Source organism: Melanerpes formicivorus, unplaced genomic scaffold (assembly GCF_026170545.1).
Source record: "Melanerpes formicivorus ecotype bairdi unplaced genomic scaffold, bMelFor1.0.p_v2 SCAF_51, whole genome shotgun sequence".
Taxonomy (NCBI): Eukaryota; Metazoa; Chordata; class Aves; order Piciformes; family Picidae; genus Melanerpes; species Melanerpes formicivorus.
The window spans coordinates 2,889,014-2,914,105 of record NW_027142403.1 but is presented as its reverse complement, the minus strand read 5'-3'; the positions used below and the strand labels follow the sequence as shown (position 1 = coordinate 2,914,105).

The 25,092-nt window shown below is 46.2% G+C and overlaps 2 protein-coding genes across 10 annotated transcripts; one reads left to right on the top strand and one right to left on the bottom strand.

Moving 5' to 3' along the window:
• The first annotated feature begins 17 nt into the window (after nucleotides 1–17).
• Nucleotides 18–9,714, top strand: BLZF1 (basic leucine zipper nuclear factor 1). 5 transcript variants are annotated; one of them, XM_068160643.1, is made up of 7 exons: nucleotides 18–265; nucleotides 2,060–2,116; nucleotides 3,266–3,711; nucleotides 4,664–4,863; nucleotides 6,180–6,308; nucleotides 6,884–7,103; nucleotides 8,306–9,714. In XM_068160643.1, the coding sequence occupies exons 2-7, from the start codon at nucleotides 2,098–2,100 to the stop codon at nucleotides 8,489–8,491; spliced, it is 1,200 nt and encodes a 399-aa protein (XP_068016744.1). In that variant the 5' UTR covers nucleotides 18–265; nucleotides 2,060–2,097; the 3' UTR covers nucleotides 8,492–9,714. The 5 variants fall into 5 exon arrangements, with proteins under 5 accessions (XP_068016744.1, XP_068016740.1, XP_068016739.1 ...); XM_068160639.1 differs by having other exon boundaries at nucleotides 100–174; XM_068160638.1 differs by having other exon boundaries at nucleotides 100–238.
• Nucleotides 9,715–10,413: 699 nt separating this feature from the next.
• Nucleotides 10,414–24,070, bottom strand: CCDC181 (coiled-coil domain containing 181). Of its 5 annotated transcripts, none has more exons than XM_068160636.1 (6): nucleotides 23,903–24,070; nucleotides 17,876–18,024; nucleotides 15,665–16,645; nucleotides 14,341–14,487; nucleotides 12,941–13,095; nucleotides 10,414–11,264 (listed from the first exon to the last, which is right to left on the bottom strand). In XM_068160636.1, the coding sequence occupies exons 2-6, from the start codon at nucleotides 17,999–18,001 to the stop codon at nucleotides 11,102–11,104; spliced, it is 1,572 nt and encodes a 523-aa protein (XP_068016737.1). In that variant the 5' UTR covers nucleotides 18,002–18,024; nucleotides 23,903–24,070; the 3' UTR covers nucleotides 10,414–11,101. The 5 variants fall into 5 exon arrangements, with proteins under 5 accessions (XP_068016737.1, XP_068016735.1, XP_068016736.1 ...); XM_068160634.1 differs by lacking the exon at nucleotides 23,903–24,070 and adding an exon at nucleotides 20,204–20,292; XM_068160635.1 differs by lacking the exon at nucleotides 23,903–24,070 and adding an exon at nucleotides 20,012–20,179.
• Nucleotides 24,071–25,092: the final 1,022 nt, after the last annotated feature.

The window sequence follows — 25,092 nt, the reverse complement described above, 5'->3', positions numbered from 1 at the left end:
GCACCCTAGCAACCGAAGCCGCGTCCCCGCGTCCCCGCCTACGGACCAGGGCTTGATTGGGCGAAAGGAGGGGACGTTACCCGCGAGCGCTCTGCCCCCTGCAGGAAGCGGAAGTTGGGGCCGACGCGGTCTGCTGGGGCAGTCACTGTTGTGACAGCGCTGCTGCGCGCTCCGGTAACCTCCGCCGGGCGGCTCTCCACCGGGATCGGGGCAAGGGAGTTGAGGTGGCAGCGCGGCGGTAGGGCCAGAGCAAGAAAGTGGACGGGTCCGGGTCCCTGGGGCTCTGAGGCGGGCGGGGGAGGGCTAGGCCCGCGTTGGCAGATGCTGCTGCGCGGTGAGAAACGTCTTTTCCAGAGCGGGTGGGTAGCGTCCAGCTCTCGCTTCCTGGCAGGCTGCAGGGCAGAGGTGAGAGGGGACATCTCGCCCCTGGTAGCGCAAGCGCGACGGGGCTGGGTGGCAGGGATTGTGTGGGTGGTGTGTTTCCGAGGCCGTCGTTGGGTCGTGATTCAGCCGCGCTAATACAGGATGAACCATTCAACCAGGGAAGGGAGTTTTGGCTGTACACCTGTAACAAAAGAGGTGGGGAGGAGGGGCTGTGCAAGAGGCTTACACTGAGGCTTTGAAAGTAACAGGACAGTAAGAACAGTGTTATGACATGAGTACTGAAGGAACAGGATCATCAGTGAGTGGTCTCAGATGAAACAGACAAGACAAAATGCTCGTAATAATTCTTTTTATCGAGTATTCTTGCCTCTTTCTGACCAGCTACACTTTCATCCTCCTTGCTCTCCAATGAGTAGAGACCCTCAACCATAAATTAAGCAGTAGTGCTGGTGTTAACACATCTTGATAGTAAGTGAAGGAAAAGAAACCTCTGTGAACTTATAAACTCCAGATGTAGCATCAACAGATAGTAAGATGTTCCCATATTTATACTTTGGGAAAGCTCAAGTAGGTCTCTTTTGTGTTGTGGCATTCACAAAAGATAAACCTCCCTTGCATTAAACAAATAATGATGAATCTAGAAAGCTGGCAGTGGTGTGCTCACTGCTGCCATTATCTCTTCAGGGCAGAGAGCTGTAGCAATGGAAGTGAAATATATAATGAAGGGAAGCACAGACACACACACCACCACCACAAAGCAGGGCTGTACTGACCTAAAATGAATGTAGTTAGTGACAGACCCTAGAAAAAGGGGGTTGAGTCACCTGGAGAACTGAGAGTGGCTGGAACTGCTCATAAAGGAGGCATAATCAGTAGCATCGGTGGGTAAGAGAGAAAATGGCCAGGATGGTGGTTTGGGCCAAACCAGGAGTGAAGTTTTACTGTTGGGTTAAACTGAGCATGTGCAGCCACTTGGGGCAGTGACTTCTCCTTTGGCTAGCAATTAGCTCTGTCAAAGAAGTGGTGTTAGCAATAGACACTGAAGACACTCTGCAACTGTGCAGCTGCTATCATTCCCTCATCACCTCTTGCTCTGCTTTAAGCACAGTGTGAGATTTCCCTTTCTTGTGGTTCTGTGACTACCTCTACATGGTCATGCATGTTAGAGAGTGACACTCTATGAGTAAACTGAGTATCACAGTATAACTTAGGTTGGAAAGGACCTCGAGGATGATCAAGTCCAACCTATCAACACAGACCCCATGCCTAGACCATGGCACCAAGTGCCACGTCCAATCCCCTCTTGAACGCCTCTTACAGCTCAGCATGAAGATGACAGTAAAGACTGAGAGCTCACTGAAAAAAGGAAAGGACCCAGAAAGATAAATCTGAGGGATGGCAACTGGAACTAAATGAGGAGCAAGAGATTAGAGTTGGGAATTCAGATCTTGGTGAAAGAAACTGCCATTGGTCTCACAGGCCTTCTCTTTGTAGCTCTTTGGATCCTGGAGTGGGTTTTAGAATTTTGGGTGGGGTTTTTTTCCTTTGTGTTTCTGTGGGGTTTTTTTTGTCCACTGGAGTTTAGAGGTTATACTAGAAAATAGGGCAATCCAAGATTAACTGTCACTGCTACCTTGCTGAAGACATTTTTTTCCCTTCCTCATTTCCTCCTCAGACTTCTGTAGTGGGGCAAAGCTGGCTACTAAAGAGAAAATGACATCGGTAGAAAAAGGTAAATGATTCACACTGTGTCAAAGCAGGCTGGATTAAAAGTACTTTAACTTGAAGGCTCTGTTCATTTAAATTTATTCCTTTGTATGTAGCTATTAGGAAGTAGTTATGTGACTTCATTATTGGGGTGAAAACCAGAGTGGCCTGGATGGAAAACTGAATGAAGTTTCCTAATGCAGCTTTGTATTGAAAACCCCACGTCTGGCACTGGTACTGTTATCAATATAGTACTGGTACTGCACTTCTCAGTCAGTCCTCCTCTAGATGATCTCAAAGGTCTCTTCCAACCTGGTTAATTCTCCTCTATTCTGAGAGTATTTAGAACCTGTTGGTGCTGATTGGTACATCTTGAAAGTTGGGCAATACAATGGTGTTCCTACAGCATCTGGGGTTTGGGGTTATTTTTCACTAGAGGGTGCAGACTTGCCTTACTGACTGCAGTATGAGGGAAAAAACCCAGCATGTGTTTCTTGCTTTCACTGACTGTGAGGAAACCTTACTGCAATAATGCTTGATTCAGCTGAAGACTTAGTATCACAGTATCACTTATGAACTGGAATAAAATTAACTTCAGTGAAGCTACATAAAATGACTTTCAGAAGGCAGTATTACTGGGACTACAGAGGGGTATTGATTGAAATGAAGCCAAAACTGGCTTGGTTTTTTTTAAAGTTTCATTTGGACAACTAAAATGTGTGGTAGATTGGACTTAAGTCTGCTAAACTTCTCAGGGTGTTAGAAGCTGTGTAGCTGGTAGCTGCATTCCCTTTAATTCTTGCCTTTAAAATTAGACTGCTTAATTCTCTCAGCTCTCAAAACCTGATTTTACTTTCAGCCTATGAGTAATACTGCCACTCACCTTCTTTGTGGTAGTTCTTTTTCATGCCTGTACTTCAGCTTGTATGGCAGCAGGAAATCAAGAGGAATGCATTTCAGATCAATGTTAGTGTCTTGTACTAGCAATACTAATGAGTAATGCATACTCAAGCAAGGACTTTTCTGACTTGTGCTTGGTAATTGCTGCTGCAAGGGCTGCTTTACACATGCAGTGGGCACTTAAAAGCTGTAACTTTGAAGCAGAGAGATGAAGAGTTGCAAAGAGACTGTAATAAAGTAAAAGGTTGTAAAGTTTCCCTCTGCTATTTCTAAGCTTCAGTTGAGGATGCCTCATCACCCATCCGCGGGCCTGGAGATGGCATGGAAACAGAACAGGCAGCTGAAGCGGCAGAAGTGATCACTGGAGCCAATGCTACAAGCCATCACATCCACCACAGCCCACTTAAGAAGACAGTCTCCTCCCTGAGTCCTGGAGTTCTGCAGCTGGGGAAAATCCATGCTGATAAATCAGTGGAGATTGAAGCTATTCGTATATTAGTCCCCAAAGCGGCCATCACCCATGTTGTTCCATCTAAAAATGCTAAGGTGGCTAAATCAGTGGGACATAAAGGAGATGTGTTCCACCAGTCAGATGGAGCCACAGATCCCAAGAAGGAACAGACAGAGCTGAAAAGTGCAGTTGAAAAGCTGAAGAATTCAGAAAAGCGTCTGTTGCAGGATAAAGAAGGTCTCTCTAATCAGCTGCGCGTACAGACAGAGGTAAGAAAGGAAAGGTCTTTTCTTCCACACAGCTGAGCTGCTTTGGTTTATGTGAGCAGCTTGTGAATGTGACTGAAGAGAACTGCCCTGACACTCTAGGCTTAAATAGTTTCCCTTTTGAACTTATCAGCTGGGATACAGACTGCAAGTACCTCTGAGCAGCAGTTTCTCTGACAACAGATGAAACAATTCAAGGGCTCGAAGCTAGGAGAAACACATTAGAGGGCTGCAGGGATATAGGTCTTTAATGAAGAAAGATTTTGCTCCTCAACCATGAAGTGAAAAATGTTATGCCATAGGATTGACTAATTTTTTACTTAATATAACCTGATGATGTCTTATCTAATCTAAACATGAGAAGGAACTTGTCTACTTTGAGGGTGACAGAGCACTGGAAAAGGCTGCCCATGGAGCTGGTGTATTCTTCATCTCTGGAGACTTTCAAGGCCTACCTGGATGTGTTCCTATGTGATCTGCTTTAGGTGATCCTGCTCTGGCAGCAGGGGTTAGGCTCAATCTCCAGAGGTCCCTTCCAACCCCTACCATTCTATGATTCTGTGATCCTTTATCTGCTGATTCAGGACTTGAATACTACTGAAACTAACTTTGTCTCTTGTAGCAGGCCTTCACTCTCCTTCTTGGGCCTCTGTTAGAACTTAAAGAATGTTTTGAGTGTGTGCTGATCTCAAATGTTTATGCTCACTAGAGTGGATTATGAGGCTTAATCATAGAATCACAGAATGGTAGGGGTTGGAAGTGACCTCTGGAGATTGAGCTCAAAGGCCCTGCCAAAGCAGGATCACCTAGGGCAGGTATTAATATACTCTGCATTGAGTGCATCTCATTCCTGAAGGAGAAAGGTAATTTACTGCTAGCATTTGCACTGCATCCTGGAGGCAGGAGGTGCTTCCTTCTCTACTGATCACTACAAGACAGTCTGGTCTGTCCCTAGGTGAATCGGGAGCTGAAGAAACTGCTTGTTGCGTCTGTTGGGGATGACCTGCAGTACCACTTTGAGCGGATGGCTCGTGAGAAGAACCAGCTCATCCTAGAAAACGAGGTTCTGGGCCGCAACTTGTCCCAGTTGTCAGAGCAGTTGGAGCGTATGTCCATACAGTGTGATGTGTGGAGAAGCAAGTTCCTGGCAAGCAGGTATTCCCTCCTACAGAGCTGAAACAACAGCTTTCTCCGTCAGTCTTTCACCCAGTGCACCAACTGCGCTGCCTGGCAATGTGTCTGCATGTACAGAGGACAGCTACAACTGTGTCCAGTTCTGGGCCCTCAGTTTAAGAAGGACATCAAAACACTTGAACATGTCCAGAGAAGGGCAACAAGGCTGGGGAGAGGCCTTGAGCACAGCCCTGTGAGGAGAGGCTGAGGGAGCTGGGATTGTTTAGCCTGGAGAAGAGGAGGCTCAGGGGAGACCTCATTGCCCTCTACAACTACCTGAAAGGTGGTTGTAGCCGGGAAGGGGTTGGTCTCCTCTCCCAGGCAACCAGCACCAGAACAAGAGGACACAGTCTCAAGCTGTGCCAGGGGAGGTTTAGACTCGAGGTGAGGAGGAAGTTCTTCACCGAGCGAGTCATTCGCCATTGGAATGTGCTGCCCAGGGAGGTGGTGGACGACTGCTAAAAAAGGAGTATTCTTCAAGCCTTGGTATTAGTACTTTTGATATCAGTGTATCATAGTATCAGTCAGGGTTGGAAGGGACCACAAGGATCATCTAGTTCCAACCCCCCTGCCATGGGCAGGGACACCCCACACTAGATCAGGCTGGATGAGTGTCCCTGGTGATGCACTTAGGGTAACACCTTTGGATATTGTAATACTCTGTTTCATTGAGAGCTCTAAATGGTTTCAATGTCATTCTAGTCCCTGCATCTGCAGTAGTGCAGGCATTTGGAAAACCTGCTTGAGGGATCAGTGCCAAGCCTCATGGCATGAAAAAATGTGACAACAGTTGTCTCATTTGCAGCTCTTAAATGCTCATATCTGATGCATGTAGTCCCTGAGAAAGGCAGAGAGGTGAGTGAATGCAGTGTATAGCCATAGCTGTCACCTTTAGAGATGAGTATGAGATGATGTGATTACAGCACACTTGTGAGAATCACATGAGTAAACCAAAACATATTTAGCTATCTTACCTCTCAGGATCCTTGCCAACCACGATCACATACCCAAAGTCTTTCAAAATGTCTGTTACTGGGCTTCTTTTAAGTGACATAAGATCATTTTAAACTCAGCAGCTCAAAACATAATCTTGCACTTGTGCTCAGTGTAGTTGAACAGAGATGATCCTTAACATGCATCCTTTGTAATTAGGTTGATAAAGGCTCTGTGTGGGGAGGGGGGAGTAAGAATGGCAGCTTAATTCTTTGTTTGAGCTGACAAATTACCCTCTGTAGTAGAATAAAGATGACTTTTTCAAACTGCTCCCTTCCAGTAATGATTGAAAATCTCTTTTGCAGGGTCATGGCTGATGAACTAACCAATACCAGAGCCATGCTTCAGCGTCAGACCAGGGATGCACAAAGTGCTATCCAGGACTTGCTGAGCGAACGCGATCAGTTCCGTCAGGAGATGATTGATACACACAAGTATGGTTTTCCTCATACAGATGACCTTTTACAAACTTCATTTCTGTTGGTTTCTTCTAGGCCAGAGAAGAGTCCAATAACTTTCCCCTGTTTGAGTGATACTCAACAAAAATGAATTACAGCCACACTTGGGTCTCAGAGTTGAAAGAGTCAAAGTAGCTTTAATTCTTCATTGCCTGGAGGTGTGATGTCTTGGGGTTAATATGCTGTAGAACTGACATCCCTTATATCCTTAGGCTGTCTTTATTTAATCACTTACTGCCTTGACTTCAAGTCTCCTCTCTCTCCTCCCCCAGCATGGATTCTTCTACCTGCATTGACCTTTTTAGTGCTTATGCTGCCAGATGTCAAATAATTCTTACTAGTATTAAAATGCTGTGGTGGTGAGACCTTGCCTTGGAGAACAACCTGTTTGCATCCTTAGTTTTAAACACTGCTTTTCCCCTTTTTTTACTTTTGTAACATTTAGCTTGTTCAGTAAGTCTTGAGAAGGGGCAATTCCTCTGAAGTGCACTGTGTGCTGATAGTAAAGAGTACAAAACCCACTAATTGTGGTTTCTTTCCTTTCTGCATAGGCTTCTGGAGGAGCTGATGGTTTCTCTTCAGTGGGGCAGACAACAGACATACTATCCTAGTGCCCAACCTTACACTACAACAGAGCTAGCAGCTGTGAACTGTAAGCTAGCCAAAGCTGTAAGTTCACATCTTCTTGGAAATGTTGGCACTAACAGTCCAAAAAAGACTTCAACAGCTGTGGAGTTTTGCAATACCCCTGCTGAGAAAATGGCTGAAATGGTAAGAGCTGTTCATACATCTCAGTCTGCCAGCATAGTCTTCTTTTCAGAAAGAAAGCTGCTTAGCAGCTTGCCCTTTATCAAAACTAGATGCAGGGAAAACATGATGAAGAGAGCTGTTTGCCCTCATTTAAAAGCAAACAAAACTAACAAAAAAAACCCAACCAGCCAGCCACTAACAACGAAACCAGAACACACAGACCAAGAAAAACCCAAACCACACTTACATTAACATGGAAGAATAATTAACCTGGAAGAATGAGCAGAACAACATGAAATAATATATATAACAAATAATATAATGATGCACACTGTTTCCTTCTGTCCATAGCACCACAACTGATTGGGTCAAAATGTGTTTAGAATTAGTGCATCAGGGGGGAGCCAATTGAAAATACTCAGCTCTGAGTTTCAGATTTTAAGTGGGAGGAAAAAAAACAATCAGGTAGAAATAAATCATAACACTTCAGCAGTAGTTTCTGTTGCTCTAAAAATCAGTCTTGAAAGTGGGTGGAAACACAGAGAGAAGCTGTATGATTATCTTTCAAGATAAGGTTCCATTGCAGGAAGCTTGATGCTGAAAGAGCAAGCTAGTCTCAGGCTTTTTAGGCTGGAAGCAGTTGAGTAACAGTGCAGCAGCAAGACTGACTGACTGACTCTCAGTGCAGCAGCAAGACTGACTGACTGACTGACTCTCAGTGCAGCAGCAAGACTGACTGACTGACTCTCAGTGCAGCAGCAAGACTGACTGACTGACTGACTCTCAGTGCAGCAGCAAGACTGACTGACTGACTGACTCTCAGTGCAGCAGCAAGACTGACTGACTGACTGACTCTCAGTGCAGCAGCAAGACTGACTGACTGACTCTCAGTGCAGCAGCAAGACTGACTGACTGACTGACTCTCAGTGCAGCAGCAAGACTGACTGACTGACTCTCAGTGTGCATAGTGATCTGTTATTCATGCCTGGTTTTGCTCAACTGTGCTAAAACCCTAAGAATCTTAATAAAATTGGATTTGTTGGACATAGCAATTTATAAGCAGTACTTAGTGTCTCAAAATTAAGGTCTGCATAGTTGGATATTTAGGTTTCAGCTCTGAAAACTGGCTTTTGAGCAGAAAACCTTGCTAGCTGTTAGAGAAGGATAAAACCCACTAAACTTAATAGATACATTTTCAGTCTCGTTTTTTCCCCCATCTTTAGGTGCTACATGTACTGGATCCAGCTGCACATACAGAAACCTCAACTGAAGTTTCCTTTTCTGAGACCTCTCCTTCCTCCTTCCTTTCCACAAAGAAGAGTATTGGAAGGTTTCACCCTTATACAAGATATGAAGATGTAACCTTTAACTGTTGCAATCATTGTCAAGGAGAGCTGATAGCCCTGTAGAAACACGGCCAGTGCACCTGCACTCTTTCTGGAGAGCTACACTCTTTGATGTTCGTCAGACTTCCTGTTTTCCTATTTCTTTCCATAATGGATGTGTTTAACATTGGAAATTACATAGTTTCTGCTTCTCTACCCCTTGAAGTTAGGGACTGACAGGACTTTCTTAGCCTCTGGGATACTTCTACTACTTTCCATTATGGGAAGCTACTGATTTTCTTCTGCAGAGGCAAGACCAAAACTGTTATGCTGGTCCACATTGTAGGGCATAGAGGTGCCCTTGACTATGTAAACCTTACAGTTTTAATTAGCAAATCTCAATTAACAACTTCTTAGAGGGAGACAAAAGTGTAACTATATCAAAGTCAATGAAGTGTTGATAGGTTGCTTTGAAATGGGCAATGGGAAATGGCCAGCTCCATGCTCCTTTTGTAATCTTAGCAGCAATTATGAACTGCTCCCAAGTCTGTTCAGCCTTTTAAATTTAGTCATTAAAAGGAATATGTATAATGACTTTTCATAGCTCTAAGTTCCAAAAGTAAGAGTATAAGCAGGGTTGCAGCCATCCTGGCAAGAAGGGGAAAGAGCTTGAACAAACTCTAGATGTAAAACAGTAACTGGTTTGCATGGATTCTGAAAAATGTGCAGGGTGAGGTTATTCTTCTGTTGACATAAAGCTAAAGTCTCCTTTTCCATCTAGTCCAGCTTCTAGAGCAAAGCTGTTGCATAGCTGATCTTCAGCAAAAAGAGCCTGATATACCTCCTTTAGTACCTAGTATTGAAACCTGACCTAACCTTAGAACTCAGTCCTTGCCCAAGGTCTTCCTGGGTGTTGTGGGAAGCTGAAGCACTAAGTTTGCACAGGTACTAGTAAAAAATACATATTTTTTTACTTGTATGGTTTTGTAATCCCTGATGTGGGTTTGCAAAGAACTTCTAGCAGATAATCTGCTGCATCCAAAGAAGCCTATTTAAGTTGCAAATATAAAGAGGAAAGTAGGAGGAAGCAAACATGTATTCTAATTTCTTAGTTTCACTCCCAAAGATATCATATGCAGCTGTGGAGTTTAGAGAGAGGGTTTGTGTAGTGGTTGCTTTTTCCCAGTTTTCCTTTGAATCTCATACCATGAACAGAATAGGTTAAGTTAGAAGTTCTTGCTGTTGCTGGCTTTGGTTTGCATGAAGGAACCTACAATAAACTTACTTTGCTTGCTTTCAAGTTGCAATTTTAGAGGTAATACATCTGCATTTCTGACCTCATTTTCTCTGCAGCATAAAAGGAACTGACATTGAAATGTGAAAGCCTTTACTGGCCTGAAGTAATGAATCAAGGCTTGCTACAGGGGAGTAAGCTATAAAGAGAGATAACCTTAAAGAGAGTCTGCACCTTTGCAAACTTTTTCCCTGCATTTGCTTGACACAAGAAGCATTTCTTGCCCTTGTGAGGGGAAGGCTACAGGAAGGAGCAAGGTACCTGTTACACGTTTCTCATTAGCAGGGGAATTGTTCATTTCACACCCATTCCCTTTACCTGTGCTGTCAAAAGCTGCAGTGCCACCTTCCTATCACACACCAGTACTCTCTCTCCATGTCTCCAATTAAGTCCAAAATGTTAAAAGTACTAAGGGCAAGTTGGCTTTGCAGCTGCCACACTTCTGTTACAGTACTTACAAAAAACACTTGGAGAGTGGAAAAACAAAAGCACCATGCCAGATCATAACCTCTGTTGGACAGAATTGCCCTCATCTTCCATTAACTTCATGATTTCATGAGTAACCTCAGCATATACTCAGAGAAGAAGTCACAAAATGTTACAAGTACTAAGGGCAAGTTGGCTTTGCAGCTGCCACACTTCTGTTACAGTACTTACAGAAAACACTTAGAGAGTGACCTCAGCATCTACTCAGACAAGAAGTCACAAAATATTGAGGTGGGTGTGGGGATGCAATTTATTACAATAAACTTAGCAAACAAGAATGTGTGTACAAAGAATTCTGCTTCCTTGATATTCGTAAGGGTCTTACATGACTCAACCTTTTAATTACATGGGAAATTACTGATTACTCACAGAAATAAGTTTCAAAACCTGTAGCACATTCACATACACATTAGCCTTCAATAACCACTTTTTCCCTGAACTAAAATCAAATAATCTTCTGGTCTAGCCAGAATCAACAGCTGGTTGACACAATTCAAAGTGGCACAAGCAACAGCATTTTCCAACAATGCAACACCTTCATCACAAGCAGCAGCAAGCAGCAATAGTAATTCAACATTTTACATACTAGCCTGCAACCAGGAATTCAGGGTGGAGCTGAGTATAAAGTGCCTTCTAAAGACAGGAACGTGTGTTTGCCACCCTCCTCTATAGATCTTGCACTCATTTGGATTTGGTCAAACTAATAAGATCCCTGAGTTATACATAAAAGCAGGCTTGGCAACAGAACTGCAAATAAATAAGATAGTAAAACCATTATCAGTGAAAGGAATTGTTAAACTTGATTAAAAGCTTTAAAAACACCACAAAAAGTCAGGTGCTGCAAAAGGAGTGAAAGCTCAAGCCATGACAATGAAGGGGGTTGTCACAAAGAGCGTTATGCTTACGTCAGACTCTCAAGTGTAATGGTCTGTGAAGCGAAAGGATTTGGGCTCTGAAGTAATACAGTGGATGTTCTGCAACTGCTTTGCTCTTCTGGCTTCTAACCTCAGCTGCCTTACCCTCTCTTTAGCAGCTAGTTCTTCTGCTCGTTTTTCTTCTCTCTTTCTTTTTAGCCACCTGTGGAAAGAGAAAGAGGACTGAAAGTTGCAGTGGAAAGTTCTTTTGCCATCCATTCATTCATGCCCCCGTTTAACTAGAGTCACCTGCCCTGTAGGATCAAGTTAGGTGTGGCTGAGCCAGTTTAAAAGCCTGACACTGCTAAACATAGGAAAGTGCTGTTTTTCAGCAGCCAGGCAGAGAGGGACCTGGGGGTGCTGGTTGATGGTAGGATGAACATGAGCCTGCAGTGTGCCCAGGTGGCCAAGAGGGCCAATGGCATCCTGGCCTGCATTAAGAACAGTGTGGCCAGCAGGAGCAGGGAGGTCATTCTGCCCCTGTACACTGCACTGGTTAGGCCACACCTCGAGTACTGTGTCCAGTTCTGGGCCCCTCAGTTTAGGAAGGAGGTTGACTTGCTGGAATGAGTCCAGAGAAGGGCAACGAAGTTGGTGAGGGGCTTGGAACACAGCCCTATGAGGAGAGGCTGAGGGAGCTGGGGCTGCTTAGCCTGGAGAAGAGGAGACTCAGGGGTGACCTTATTGCTCTCTACAACTACCTGAAGGGGGGTTGTGGACAGGCAGAGGTTGGTCTCTTCTCCCAGGCAGCCAGCACCAGAACAAGAGGACACAGTCTCAGGCTGCACCAGGGGAAGTTCAGGCTGGAGGTCAGGAGGAAGTTTTACACAGAGAGAGTGATTGCCCATTGGAATGGGCTGCCCAGGGAGGTGGTGGAATCGCCATCCCTGGAGGTGTTCAGGAGGAGCCTTGACAGGGTGCTTGGTGCCATGGGTTAGTTGATTAGGTGGTGTTGGATGATAGGTTGGACATGATGATCTTGAAGGTCTCTTCCAACCTGGTTTATTCTATTCTATTCTATTCCATCCCAGTTCTCCTGATTCTGCACCCACTTTTACTTCCTCACCTCTGTGTCAAATTGATTCAACTCATGGACTCAAGAGAACCACCATCATTTTACCAGATTAACTTTCTGCTGAATGGATTGGATAAACCCAAGCCTGCTCAAGAACAGGCAAAAAAGGGGCAGGGGGAGAAGGATCTCCTTTTTTTCAGTAGAAGCAATTCACTATTTCAGCTCAAGTTCTGTCACATATTTCCATAACAGTGAACAAACACATCAAGGAATCAATGTGGTTTTGCTAGTGTTGGTATATTCATGCAGGGGGAGGAAAAAATAAACCATTGAGGACTTAAGCAGTAAAGATGCACCATAAACTACATACATGGAATCACAGAATCATGGAAGTTGGAAGAGACCTCTAAGATCAAGTCCAGCTTTCTACCCAACACCTCCACAATCACTCGACCATGCCTTGATGCGCCCCAATCTACTCATATTTTCAGCACACCAACCACTCCTCCACCATAACCACAGTCTTAAGCTGACAAGGTATCACAGTACCACCAAGGTTGGAAGATACTTCAAAGATCATTAAGTCCAACCTGTCACCACACACCTCATGACTAGACCATGGCACCAAGTGCCACATCCAGTCCCCTCTTGAACACCTCCAAGGATGGTGACTCCACCACCTCCCTGGGCAGCACATTCCAGTGGCTAACAACTCTCTCTGTGAAGAACTTTCTCCTCACCTCAAGCCTAAACTTCCCCTGGTGCAGCTTGAGACTGTCCTCTACAAAATTTCCAAGTACTCCCCTAGGAATGACCCTACTCACTCTTTGAAGGCTCTGTTGCATTCCTCAGTTCTTGGGAAAAGAGCAATTCCCTCAGCTTGGCGTCTCAACATTTCTATCTGTTTTTCTTTCATGTGTTCTTGGTGCTTTTTCTTGAGCCATAACTTGAAGGCTTCTTCTGGATTCCTGCTCTTGTCCTATGTAAAAAAAAAAAAAGGAAGAAAAAAGGAACATGTGCATGCAAGGCTTATAATTAAATGCACTTTGTATTATTCACATCATAATAATTCTTTGAACTCTGCTGTGATCTCCTATGCACAGAACCTACTTCATAGGCAAACTGGAGCATATATACATGATCAAGCATTCAGAGCACTATGTTTTAAAACCCACTGAATTTAGTTTTAGCTGCTTCACTGCAGGGCAGAGGAACTTCAGAGCATCTGATTCTTTTGGGTTTGGCCAAGACATGCATTAATTGCTTGACAAGTTCTTCAAAGGGTTTTGTGCCTGTTTGCTGCAAGGTTCAATCAAGTAATGTTGATGAAAAGGAGCATGCCCCTATCTCTGACTTTATAGCTGTTAAGTTCACACATGCAGCTTCTACAACACAAACCACCCTGCCAAGCAGAACAATCAGTGTGCAATCAGCAGAACAAGCAGTGTGCCCAGGTGGCCAAGAGGGCCAATGGCATCCGGGCCTGCATTAGGAATACTGTGGCCAGCAGGAGCAGGGAGGTCATTGTGCCCCTGGACTCTGCTTTGGTTAGGCCACACCTTGAGTACTGTGTCCAGTTCTGGGCCCCGCAGTTTAAGAAGGACATCGAAACACTTGAGCGTGTCCAGAGAAGGGCAACAAGGCTGGGGAGAGGCCTTGAACACAAGCCCTATGAGGAGAGGCTGAGGGAGCTGGGGTTGTTTAGCCTGGAGAAGAGGAGTCTCAAGGGAGACCTCATTGCCCTCTACAACTACCTGAAAGGTGGTTGTAGCCGGGAGGGGGTTGGTCTCTTCTCCCAGGCAACCAGCACCAGAACAAGGGGACACAGTCTCAAGCTGCACCAGGGGAGGTTTAGACTCGAGGTGAGGAGGAAGTTCTTCACTGAGCGAGTCGTTCGTCATTGGAATGTGTTGCCCAGGGAGGTGGTGGAGTCACCGTCCCTGGAGGTGTTCAAGAGGGGATTGGACGTGGCACTTGGTGCCATGGTCTAGTCATGGGGTCTGTGTTGATAGGTTGGACTCGATGATCCTCGAGGTCTCTTCCAACCTTAGTTATACTGTGATACTGTGATCCCAGAGATGCTAGGCAGTCACTGCAAACAGTGTGACAAAACTGTTTCCTATCCCTGTTCATTTTCATATGCTCTGAACCCAGGCTTAAAATCTGGCTTTCCTATTTAACAAGAGTACTACAGATTCCAGTCCTGCAGTAGGACAGATCTTACTTTGCTGTTCAAGTCCTCTAGCTCCTTTGCACGACGACTTCGCTTTTCTTCTTGCACTTGCTCTTTTTTCTTCTGTAACCAAGCTTTAAAAACCATCTCGTTCTCTTTTCTCTTCTGCTCTTCTTGTTCCCGTTTCCTTTCTTCTTCCTTAAACAGAATAAATAAGTGAATAGACTTAGTTTTTAAGAGAAGCATCTTAATCTGAAAGGGCTTTCATAGACAGTAAGTCATTTGAATTCCATGGGAGACCAATAAAAAATAGTGAGGAAGCAGGAATACTCAACAACTGCATCACAGTTGGTACTTGTAAGGAAGAAATGAGTTTGAGCACTTCTGCAGTTCATGTTACATTCAGATGCTTTCAGTCTAACCCTTTGAGTTTGCTCCCATTTCATGATATGTCTCAACTCTGACATTTCAATAGCATTAAGTGAAGACTCTAAGAATCAGACCTGCCCAGTATCTCTGGCTTAAAATCAGCTAAAACATGCATTTGAAAAGTGAATGCATTTCTCAGGCTTGCTGGACCACTACACTCTAAAGGACATTTAACTACCTGTGGACTGCAGTTAGTACCTTATAAACAAGGATTTTTTAGTTTCCTGGCTGTGAATCATGGAATTGTTTTGGTTGGAAAAGACCTTCAAGATCATCAAGTCCAAGCATCAACCTAACACAACTCACAGCTATTAAACCACACCATTAAGTGCCATGACCACACATTTCTTGAACACCTCCAGGGATGGCAACTCCACCACCTCCCTGAGCAACCTATTCCAATGCACAACCACTCTTTCAGTAATGTCCAACTCTTTTCCTAATATCCCACCTAAACCTCCCCTGGTGCAACTTGAGGCCATTTCCTCTCATCCTGTCATGTCATACTATAGAGTAGAGTTTGACCCCTATCTGACTTCAACCTCCTTTCAGGTAGTTGTAGAGAGTAATGAGGTCTTCCCTCAGCCTCCTCTTCTCCAGAATAAACAATCCCCAGTTCCCTCAACCATTTCTCACAAGACTTGTTCTCTAGGCCCTTCACCAGCTTTGTTGCCCTTCTCTGGACAAGCTCCAGTTCTTCACTGAGAGAGTCATTCGTCATTGGAATGTGCTGCCCAGGGAGGTGGTGGAGTCACCGTCCCTGGAGGTGTTCAAGAGGGGATTGGACGTGGCACTTGGTGCCATGGTTTAGTCATGAGGTCTGTGGTGACAGGTTGGACTCGATGATCTTTGAGGTCTCTTCCAACCTTGGTGATACTGTGAAAACTGGAGTAAATGCTCTGAGCAGTCACTGTGATCTACTTGTTGCCTCTGCATCTGTATTTACCTCCTTCCTCAGTTTTTCCTTCCTTTGTTCCAACTGCTTGCGCAACTCTTTCTGTCTGGGAGAAAGGCAGTAAGTGGTGCTTCTCACAGCCACATTTGCAGACTGTGCCCTTGGTGGAGTCTTCCGTTTTCCCACACCTCTTGCAGCACCAGCAGCAGAATTTGGGCGACGCTTGGGGTTAGCCGGGGGCTTAGGGAAATACAAACACTCTTCTCCGCCTGCGCCTTGAGGGCAATGTGCTCCTGGCCTGGCTGGAGGGATTTCCCTCATTCGAGAGGCAGGGCCAAAAGGACCACACTGTGAAGCTTTTGGAGATGTATGCTGAGTTTCAATACCAGTAAAAGAAACACTTATTGGGGGCAGAAATCCCTGGCTTTCAATATCACGTAAGCTTAAGAGTTCAAACTTCCCATCCTTTTCCACTAGGACTTTACCGTCTTTCTTTTCCTCATCCTTGCCAGCATGTGGTGAAAGCGACGTGCTTTCCTCTCCCTTTTCATTAGAAATGTGCAACCTAGACAGCCTGTTTGAAACATCATCACCTCTTGCAAGGTCAGTTTTACAAGCTTCAGCCTCTTCCAGAGGAGGGACTTCAAGATCCACCAACTTATCCTTAAACTTCAATTTCCGTTCCCTTTTCTGATCCACCGGAGCTTGGTTCTCCAGCATTTTGTTGGCTTCTTCAATCTTTTCCAGGATGTAACGCTTTATTTCTTCATCCTCTTCTTCATCCAATTCCTGCTGGTTTTCCATCTTGGATTCCTGGAGAGAGCTTTCACTATCAGTATCAGATACATGGTCCCCCTGTTTAACATCAGGCCTGCATTCCAAACTTTCTGCATTGGAGGGTCTCACTTGGGCATCTACATCTGCCTCTGAAGGCTGATCTGGATTTTCTTCCATTTCCTCGTTGTTCTCCTCCAAGTTGTCCACAATTTTAACAGTTTGTGCTTCATTATCCTCTCCATTTTTTTCAGGATTCTGAAAAAAAGAAAATAATTGAAATAAGCTACTCTACTTCCCCAAGAACAAACAGTTACCAGGAAAAGAAACAGCAAGAAGGAAGAGCAATACTAGGGTAACATGGCAGCATAAAACCAGAACAATGTGAGTCACAGAATCATAAAGTCACAGAATCATTTTGCTTAGAAGATATCTTTAAGGTCATCAATTCCAACCTTCAGCTGAAGACCACCATGGCCATTAAACCATGTTCCAAAGTGCCACATCATGGTATCACAGTATAACTAAGGTTGGAAATGACCTCGAGGATCATCGAGTCCAACCTATCAACACAGACCCCATGACTAGACCATGGCACCAAGTGCCACGTCCAATCTCCTCTTGAACACCTCCAGGGATGGTGACTCCACCACCTTCCTGGGCAGCACATTCCAATGATGAATGACTCGCTCGGTGAAGAACTTCCTCCTCACCTCGAGTCTAAACCTCCCCTGGCGCAGCTTGAGACTGTGTCCTCTTGTTCTGGTGCTGGTTGCCTGGGAGAAGAGACCAACCCCTTCCCGGCTACAACCACCCTTCAGGTAGTTGTAGAGGGCAATGAGGTCTCCCCTGAGCCTCCTCTTCTCCAGGCTAAACAATCCCAGCTCCCTCAGCCTCTCCTCACAGGGCTGTGCTCAAGGCCTCTCCCCAGCCTTGTTGCCCTTCTCTGGACACGTTCAAGTGTTTCGATGTCCTTCTTAAACTGAGGGGCCCAGAACTGGACACAGGACTCAAGGTGCAGCCTAACCAATGCAGTGTACAGGGGCACAATGACTTCCCTGCTCCTGCTGGCCACATTATTCCTAATGCAGGCCAGGATGCCATTGGCCCTCTTGGCCACCTGGGCACACTGCTGGCTCATATTCATCCACACATTCCTTAAATGCCTTCAGGGACAGTGGCTCCACCACAGCCCTGGGCAGCCTATTCCAATGCCTGACCAATTGTAATGAAAGGGACACAGAAGTACTTTGGGAACAGGCTTATGATTTTCAATGAGCACTGGATTTTTCTGCTTTAAGGCAATTATTGCCAAACTAAGCCATTCACTAAACTGTTTTTCATCACAATTCCAAACAACCTTCCTTGTCAAAATTCAGTGAATGTACCTACACATTTCAAACCATACTGAGTTTTGTGCTTATGATTTCAAATATTACTGGGCTTTGTTTTCTTAATAAGACAACTAGCATTTAATTTAACAAATACCTCTCTTTCACCAGCATTTTCTTTTTCTTCTTCACGGTCTTCTTCAAAATCATCCTCATATTCTCCACTTTCTACTGAATCACTCATGTCTGCTGGATCTCCTTGGTCTTCCTTTTCATCACTCATTTTGGTGATGTTTCAGACTAATGCTACAAAAAGGAGAGGGGAAAAGCTGTTTTAAGGTTCTAGTGAGATGCAAATAGAGAACATCAAACCTGTAAGCAGTATTGACATGAACATGGCAGATAGCAGCACAGCACCTCAGGATTAAGGAACACCAAGGGTTTATAAACATGAATGGTTTGGGCCTTTCCAGCTCTATTAGGGGGAAATGTGAGTCAAAGCAAACCCAGGTGACAGGCTAGATACAGTCATGTTCACGATAAAACTGAAGATGAGCCACTGTAAGCATTGAATCTGTTAAACACCCTTTGGACTGCATAGCACACAGCTGCCAACAGCTCCTGAAGGGTGGATTAAATGGCAGTGCTCAAGTTCCAGGCTGACTGCTGCCACCCCTCACTCAATAGAAAGACCTGCCTCCACCTGAAGACACAGAAGGGTTAAATCACAGAAGGAAAGAATGGTAATAAAGCCAAGCACTTCTGCTGCAAACTTCTTTGTATAGAAACTCTATAAATAAAGCTCTCTTTATCTGATCTGGAAACTGTTTACTCCAGATTTGCTTATTTTAGCCATCACTTGCCAGGAGAATCACTCATTCACACTAGGTTTCTTCAAGTTTATATCTTCAACATTTCTTCAGACTGCTGCCTTGGCTTTCCACACCATGTCTATTTCCATCATGTTTTTTCAGCATCTCTTCTCATAGGATAGGTAATCATTTTTTGCTAGGAAATGCCCCTTTGATCACAAGTATCCTTGGTTTGAGTGGTGACATGCCCCTGGGTTCTTCATGGAGGTTACTTTGCTCTAGTACCTACCCAGCAGAAAGGAATTATTTCTCCTTGACTTCATCATTATGCTAAGTGGACATAAAAGCTGCAAAGCTGAATTGTGCCATTAACAACACACGTTCAGGTCTGGCTGTGACATCCAACACAAATACTGAAAACTGTTCAATATATTTAGGATACATACAACAAAGAGCAGCAGCATGAAAATCAGCCTCTTCTGTTACAATACAAAGTAGTCATGGCAGGAGATCACAGTATCACCAAGGTTGGAAGAGACTTCAAAGATCATCAGGTCCAACCTGTCACCACAGACCTCATGACTAAACCATGGCTGCAAGTGCCACATCCAATCCCCTCTGGAACACCTCCAGGGATGGGGACTCCACCACCTCCCTGGGCAGCACATTCCCATGGCCAATTACTCTTTCTGTGAAGAATTTCTTCCTCACATCCAACCTAAACCTCCCCTGGCACAGCCCAAGACCGTGTCCTCCCGTTCTGGGGCTGGGCGCCTGGCAGAAGAGACCAACCCCCACCTGGCTCCTACCTCCCCGCAGGGAGCCGGAGAGAGCAAGAAGGTCTCCCCTGAGCCCCCTCCTCTCCAGGCCAAGCAACCCCAGCTCCCCCAGCCTCTCCCCGCAGGCTGAAGAGATCATTTCAGTTTAACGACTTTGTTTCAGAAAACCCTGACTCAGTATTCCAGTTGAGGTCTCATGAACTACAGATTGAAACGTTTCCGTTTCAACAGGGACCAAAAGCATTGGGAAAACTTCAAGTCCCCATGTCCACCTGTTTCTGTTTCAGATTGGGCTGGCGGTACGTGCTGGGACTGAAGGGTTCCGCAAAGCTTGCTACTCTCCGCGGTTGTATTCAGGCACAGTTACCACCCCAAGCGGGGCACGGGGATGGGCTGTTGCTCCTTTGTATCAAAGCACAGCAACACGCAGATACATAAACTCAAACCCAACAACGCTGCCGGGGGGGTTTCCCTCAGCCCGGCCCTGCAGACGGGGACAGCAGCACCGAGCTCCGCGTTTCAAGGCGGGCAGCGCCGGCTGAGGGGGACCGGCAAACGGCACTCCCCCACCTTCGGCAGCGCCTCACCGCGCCCATTACCGACACCGGGGAGCGGGCGAGACAGCCGGGTTACAAAGCGTCCCGGCCAGCCGTATGCACACCGGCGTGCCCGGCAGGCAGGTGCAGGTGCAATTCGCCTCACCTGCTCCCCGCAGGAGCCGGCCCCGCCTGCCTCCTTCACCCCGCCCTGCTCTCTCACCGCAGCCCCGCCGGGTCCCGCCACCGTCCTCGGACAGGGAACGAGGTCCTCCCACAGCCAGACCCGGTGCGGCCCGCGCCGTTGCCATGGCAACAGCCGGGGCAGCCCAGGTGCCCCCCCGCGCCGCCCGCTCACCTTCCTGAGGTCAGTGCCGACGGTGGCCCCTGAGGGCCAAACTCCGCCCAGCCCTGCGCGCACCTTTACCCTGCCGCCGGCGCCGGGGCAACAACTGGCACAGGCGCGCTGGCGAGGCGGCACCTCCCCGTTGCCATGGAGACGCGCGCCGCCCGCCCTGCTCTTTGTCCTCAATTTTGAGGTGTCAAAGCCCGTTAGAAAGAATCGTTTCGGTTGGAAAAGACCTTTAACATAACTGAGTCCAGCCTTTAACCCAACACCACCGTGGTCACTAAATCACGGCTCTAAAACCAGTTCTCTACAGCTACCTGAAATGAGGTTGTAGTCAGGTGGGGGTCTGTCTCTTCTCCCTACTATCAGGTGATGGAACAAGAGGAAATGACCTGAAATTGTACCACGGGGAGTTTAGTTTGGATATTAGGAACATTTTCTTTACTGAGAGAGTGGTGAGGCATTGGAACAGGCTGCCCAGGGAGGTGTCCAGGAGTCACTATGCCTGGAGGTGTTCAAGGAACATGTGGGCATGGCACTCAGGGACATGGTTTAATGGCCATGGTGGCATCACATTGATGGCATGGCACCCAGGGACATGGTTTAATGGCCATGGTGGCATCACATTGATGGTTGGGCTCGATGATCTTAGAATCATAGAACTGTTTCAGCTGGAAACTATTTCTGTGTCCCAAAGTGCCATATCCACATTAGTTTTTTTTTAACACCTCCAAGGAAGGTGACTCCACCACTTCCCTGGGCAGCCTTTCAGTGAAGACTTTTCCCCTAATATCCAATCTAAACCTCCCATGGTGCATCCTGAGGCTGTTTCCTCAAGTCCTATCATGTGCATTACACAATTGCATTTAATGCTCGGAAATTAAGGGGAAGTAGAATGGGGGATGGGGGAGGTGGTGCACATGAAGACTTGCAGCCATGAGCTCCTGGGAGAGTGGCAGCAGTGTTGTAGGCAGCTTTCTCCACCCAGCCTAAAGCCTTTCAGTGCTGTTAAATTATGCACTTGATAGGGAAGCACCTGAGTGAAGGCATTTTTGTGTGTATTGTATTATTCATGCTCTGGCTGCTGCTGAGCGATTTGATCAGACCAACAGCAAGCAGTGTCAAAATCTCAGCTTTCATTATTAAAGCTAGAGCTCCATCTCCAAACCAGGCAACCCTCTGCATTAATCACACATCATTCCTAGATCTTTGAAATGCTACCAAAAAAAAGGAGGGGGGAAGAACAAAACCCACAACTACCTAACCAGCCACAAAAACACCCCACATTAATTCCCTTCTGAAAAAAAGCGCCACCAGAAATTACCCTGAGTCGTCTCCTGGGTTGGGGATAGCTGGTAGAAGGATCAGGCTCCTTAGCTGAGCTGTTGGGAGGAGATGGCCTTCTGTATGGAGAACCTAACAGTGCCACAGACTGTGGATGTTGTGCCCCTGTGATGAGCAGGGCCCCAGCCAGCCATGCGATCTCTAGACCTGCCATGGAACACAGAGAGGGTTTGCTATAGGGCAGAGGCTCTCCTGCAAAATGCCTGCTCTGGTGGCACCAGGCAGACGCTGACACTGCTGCAGCCTATCAAGGCCTTGCAGAGGGCAGGGCTGTGCTGCCCAGCCTCAGGGAAACAACAGTGGCATTTGAAGAGCTAAGCACACTGATATCTTCTGAAAGGCTCCCAATAAACGTGGTTGTTGGTGTTGCCACCAGTTACCACAGAAAGCTACTAGCTTGACCCTGATAGACATAGTTCAACAGGAAGCAGGTATGCTCTCTTGTTAGAAAAACCCAAATGATTTCCATTTGCCAGCTCATGTCACAGACTCAATTCCCACCAACAGCACCATCACCACTCCAAGGTGTAAGCCTCCCAGTGCACAACATGCCTCTGGGGTTCCCTTGGCCCAGTGAGGGCAGCTTCTAGCAAGGGAAAGCAGCCCACACTACTGGGAGCACCCTGAGGTGACCAAGGCTTGTCCAATGCCATGTGGTGCTTCCCAGCACCATGTTTTAGGTGTTGAACCTCCTTAGCCCTCCTGCTAGCATGTAGGCCTGAGCCATAATGCATGGCACCCCAGGGTGGAGGTATGGGAGGAAGGAAGGAGTTTTGCTTGCTGACAGCATGGATGTAGCACCCATCACACCATCCCCCCCATGGCCCGAGCCCCAGGCTGAATACAGTAGACCAGCAAAGTGAAAGATAGCAGTCTACAAATGCACCAGAAGGCCACACACCTCAGAGGGCAACACGGTTCCTGGACTAAAGGGTTAATACTAATGAAAGAAAATATGGCTGAAAACAGCCATGAATAAGTTAGCAAGGGCATTGATAATTCAGAGTGAAGGGGGTAGAGTTACCCTTTCACTCAAAGGAATGCCAGGTAGAAAAGCTAAACCACTTCAAGGTGGGATTCAGGTCTCTGAAGACATCTGCCATTATAGACACACGAGGAGGCTGGACTCCATGACCTCAGGGTTTCTGCTAGTCTAACACTGTATGGCCAGAGGCAGAAATAGGGTTTGGCATTGGTTTCAGTGGATAGATGACTCCCTGATATTTACTTGAGATAACACTCAGCTACCTGAGTGTTAGCAATAGTTCCTGCTGTACTTTCAGAAACTTCAACCACTGACCTCACCCAGAGTCATACAGTTATCCTGCCCTTGAAGACAATATGCCAAACTCCTGATTGCCCACGTTACAGACTGGTAGAGTTGACAAGTTCAGAGAGAACTGGGCACAATATCAAAGCTGTTCTGCTTTTATCGGGAGACTATGCATCTTACAAGCCAGTGCTACTCCTTGCATTCACAAGAGATGTTTTACTTGACTAATTGCAAATCAGCATAATTGCAAGACAAGGATCAGACCCCATTGTAGGAGGATCAAGCTGTGACGCTTGTTAATAATTGAATATCTTAAGGCCCAGCTTAAGAATCAAGCATCCATTCATTAACCTAGCTGTTGTTAATTTAGGTTTTCAGATGTCCCCCATTCATGAGGGAGCTGCACAGCATCATTATGAAGAAATGCAATGGAAACAACAGCTAAGCAATGCAAGTCTCTGAGGACAAACAAAGCAATGCAGAGTTCTAATGACAAGCCCTGACACGTTGGTTGCTCTTTTCCATGTCACTAATGCATTGTGTTTAGGGAACAGTGATTCATGCAGAGCCAGTGTGTCTGACAAAGAAAGACCACACAGCACCTTGAGAGCAGTAGTAAACAAGCACCTTAACAACACTTGTATGTTGTGTAGGAAACACACTGTCATCAGGCACTGGGAGCAGGGTCCACTGCTCCCAGTCTCCTGCCCTTTCCATAATCAAAGTGCCCCCTTTTCTTTCCAGTACTTAGCCACAACCATATTGACAGAGAAGAAAATGTAATCATTTCCATGCAGATCCCCTCCCTTGACCTGAAAGCACTGCCAGAGCAGTCAGCTGTTTCACATGCACACAGCCAGTTCAGCATAACCCTGCCATGCCTTGGTGGGCTGCACAGCCAGTGCTAGCCCACGGGGACACAGTGGGTGCTACAGCCTCTAGCAGCTTTTACTATTCCTTGCTTTTTGGACAGAACAAGCTCAGCACCCAACCTCTTCCCTTAACTGATCCTAAACCCCAGAAACTATACTACACCTTATCAGCACCACAGCAAGCCCGGTGTAGGAGACAGATTCAGTGATAACACTCACCTCCAGCAGCCCCCAGCATCAGCTGGAACAAAGAAACAGCTTCAGCATCCCAGGACAACACACCCACCATCCATGCCTAGTATTTATCTCATCTCCCTTAGACTGCACTGTGTGCTGTATTATTAATGTAAGAATTCAGCTCCTTGACAGCAACTGGGGGTCTGTCCCTATTCAGCTCTTTCAGCTGTACATGGTGTGGCAGGATGTGATGGGAGGAGCAAGGAGGATTACCACAGTTCACGTGGACCTGCTTCAATTGCAGCCAAGAGCAGCCTCATGGTTTCTTGTCACAGCACTTTGCACCAGCACCAGAGACGTCAAACACCTCAATCCACCTTAAAGGGTAATGCTATACCTCTATGAGCTACCAGTTACCTTCCTGTCATATGCAAACAGATATTTTAATCCCCTGCACTGTCAGGAAGCTCATCCTCACACAGCTGACTCCTGCATTCACCCAGGGAAAGCAGAGCAATGAAATTCAGGGCAAGCCTGACATGCTGACAGCTCTATTCCTCCTGCATCAGCAATAAGGCTCTTAAGGAAATGTGTAAGAAAGGCTCCCCCACCCCTTCTTCCCAGACCACTCCTTTTATTTTGTTTTGGTGTTGTACAGAGAGCTTGTTAGCCTGCTACTCACACCAAACACCACCAAACTGGTATCAGACATTTGAAACCCACTTTCCCCTTCAGCCCGATGTGTACTACCAAGTAGAGGCCATTTCTTCTAGAAGCACAAGAGGAGATGAGCCTTCCAAGGCAGTGAAGTGTGGGTGTGTCAGAATGGGGAGTTCAGTTCACAGCACTTCTCCTTAGGGCCTTAGCTGCAAGGCAAACCTGCACCTGCTTTTCCTTAGGCACCCTCAGTGAGGCTGACACATCCTGACCACCGTTATTCACTGCATCAGTGAGTGATCTTCTCCCACACTGGACCAGTCTGCACAGGGACTACAGTGGTATTTCTGAACTGCTCAGCAATTAAGGATCCTCAATGGAACACACCTGCACAGAGCTCTGCAAACCCACACAAACCAGCCAACAACTATCAGCTCTTGAAAGACTTGCTTCTCTCTGCATGTTTTGTCTTGTTTTGGATCATTTCTGTCCCACTCTAACAAAGATGCTCAAAATAAGCTGCAGCAGCAGCAACACTGTGGATTAGCAAGGTATCACAACACAAACCCACACTG

Bases quoted from the DNA above. Each gene is read 5' to 3' on its own strand.
- BLZF1 (XM_068160643.1), top strand. The intron at 3,712-4,663 runs GTAAGAAAGGAA...GTCTGTCCCTAG, and splicing joins AGCTGCGCGTACAGACAGAG to GTGAATCGGGAGCTGAAGAA. The intron at 7,104-8,305 runs GTAAGAGCTGTT...CCCCATCTTTAG, and splicing joins CTGAGAAAATGGCTGAAATG to GTGCTACATGTACTGGATCC.
- CCDC181 (XM_068160636.1), bottom strand. From the start codon at position 18,001: ATGAGTGATGAAAAGGAAGACCAAGGAGATCCAGCAGACATGAGTGAT. The intron at 16,646-17,875 runs GTATTTGTTAAA...TCTTTTTTTCAG, and splicing joins AAAATGCTGGTGAAAGAGAG to AATCCTGAAAAAAATGGAGA. The intron at 14,488-15,664 runs GTAAATACAGAT...ATTCTGTTTAAG, and splicing joins AGGAAAAACTGAGGAAGGAG to GAAGAAGAAAGGAAACGGGA.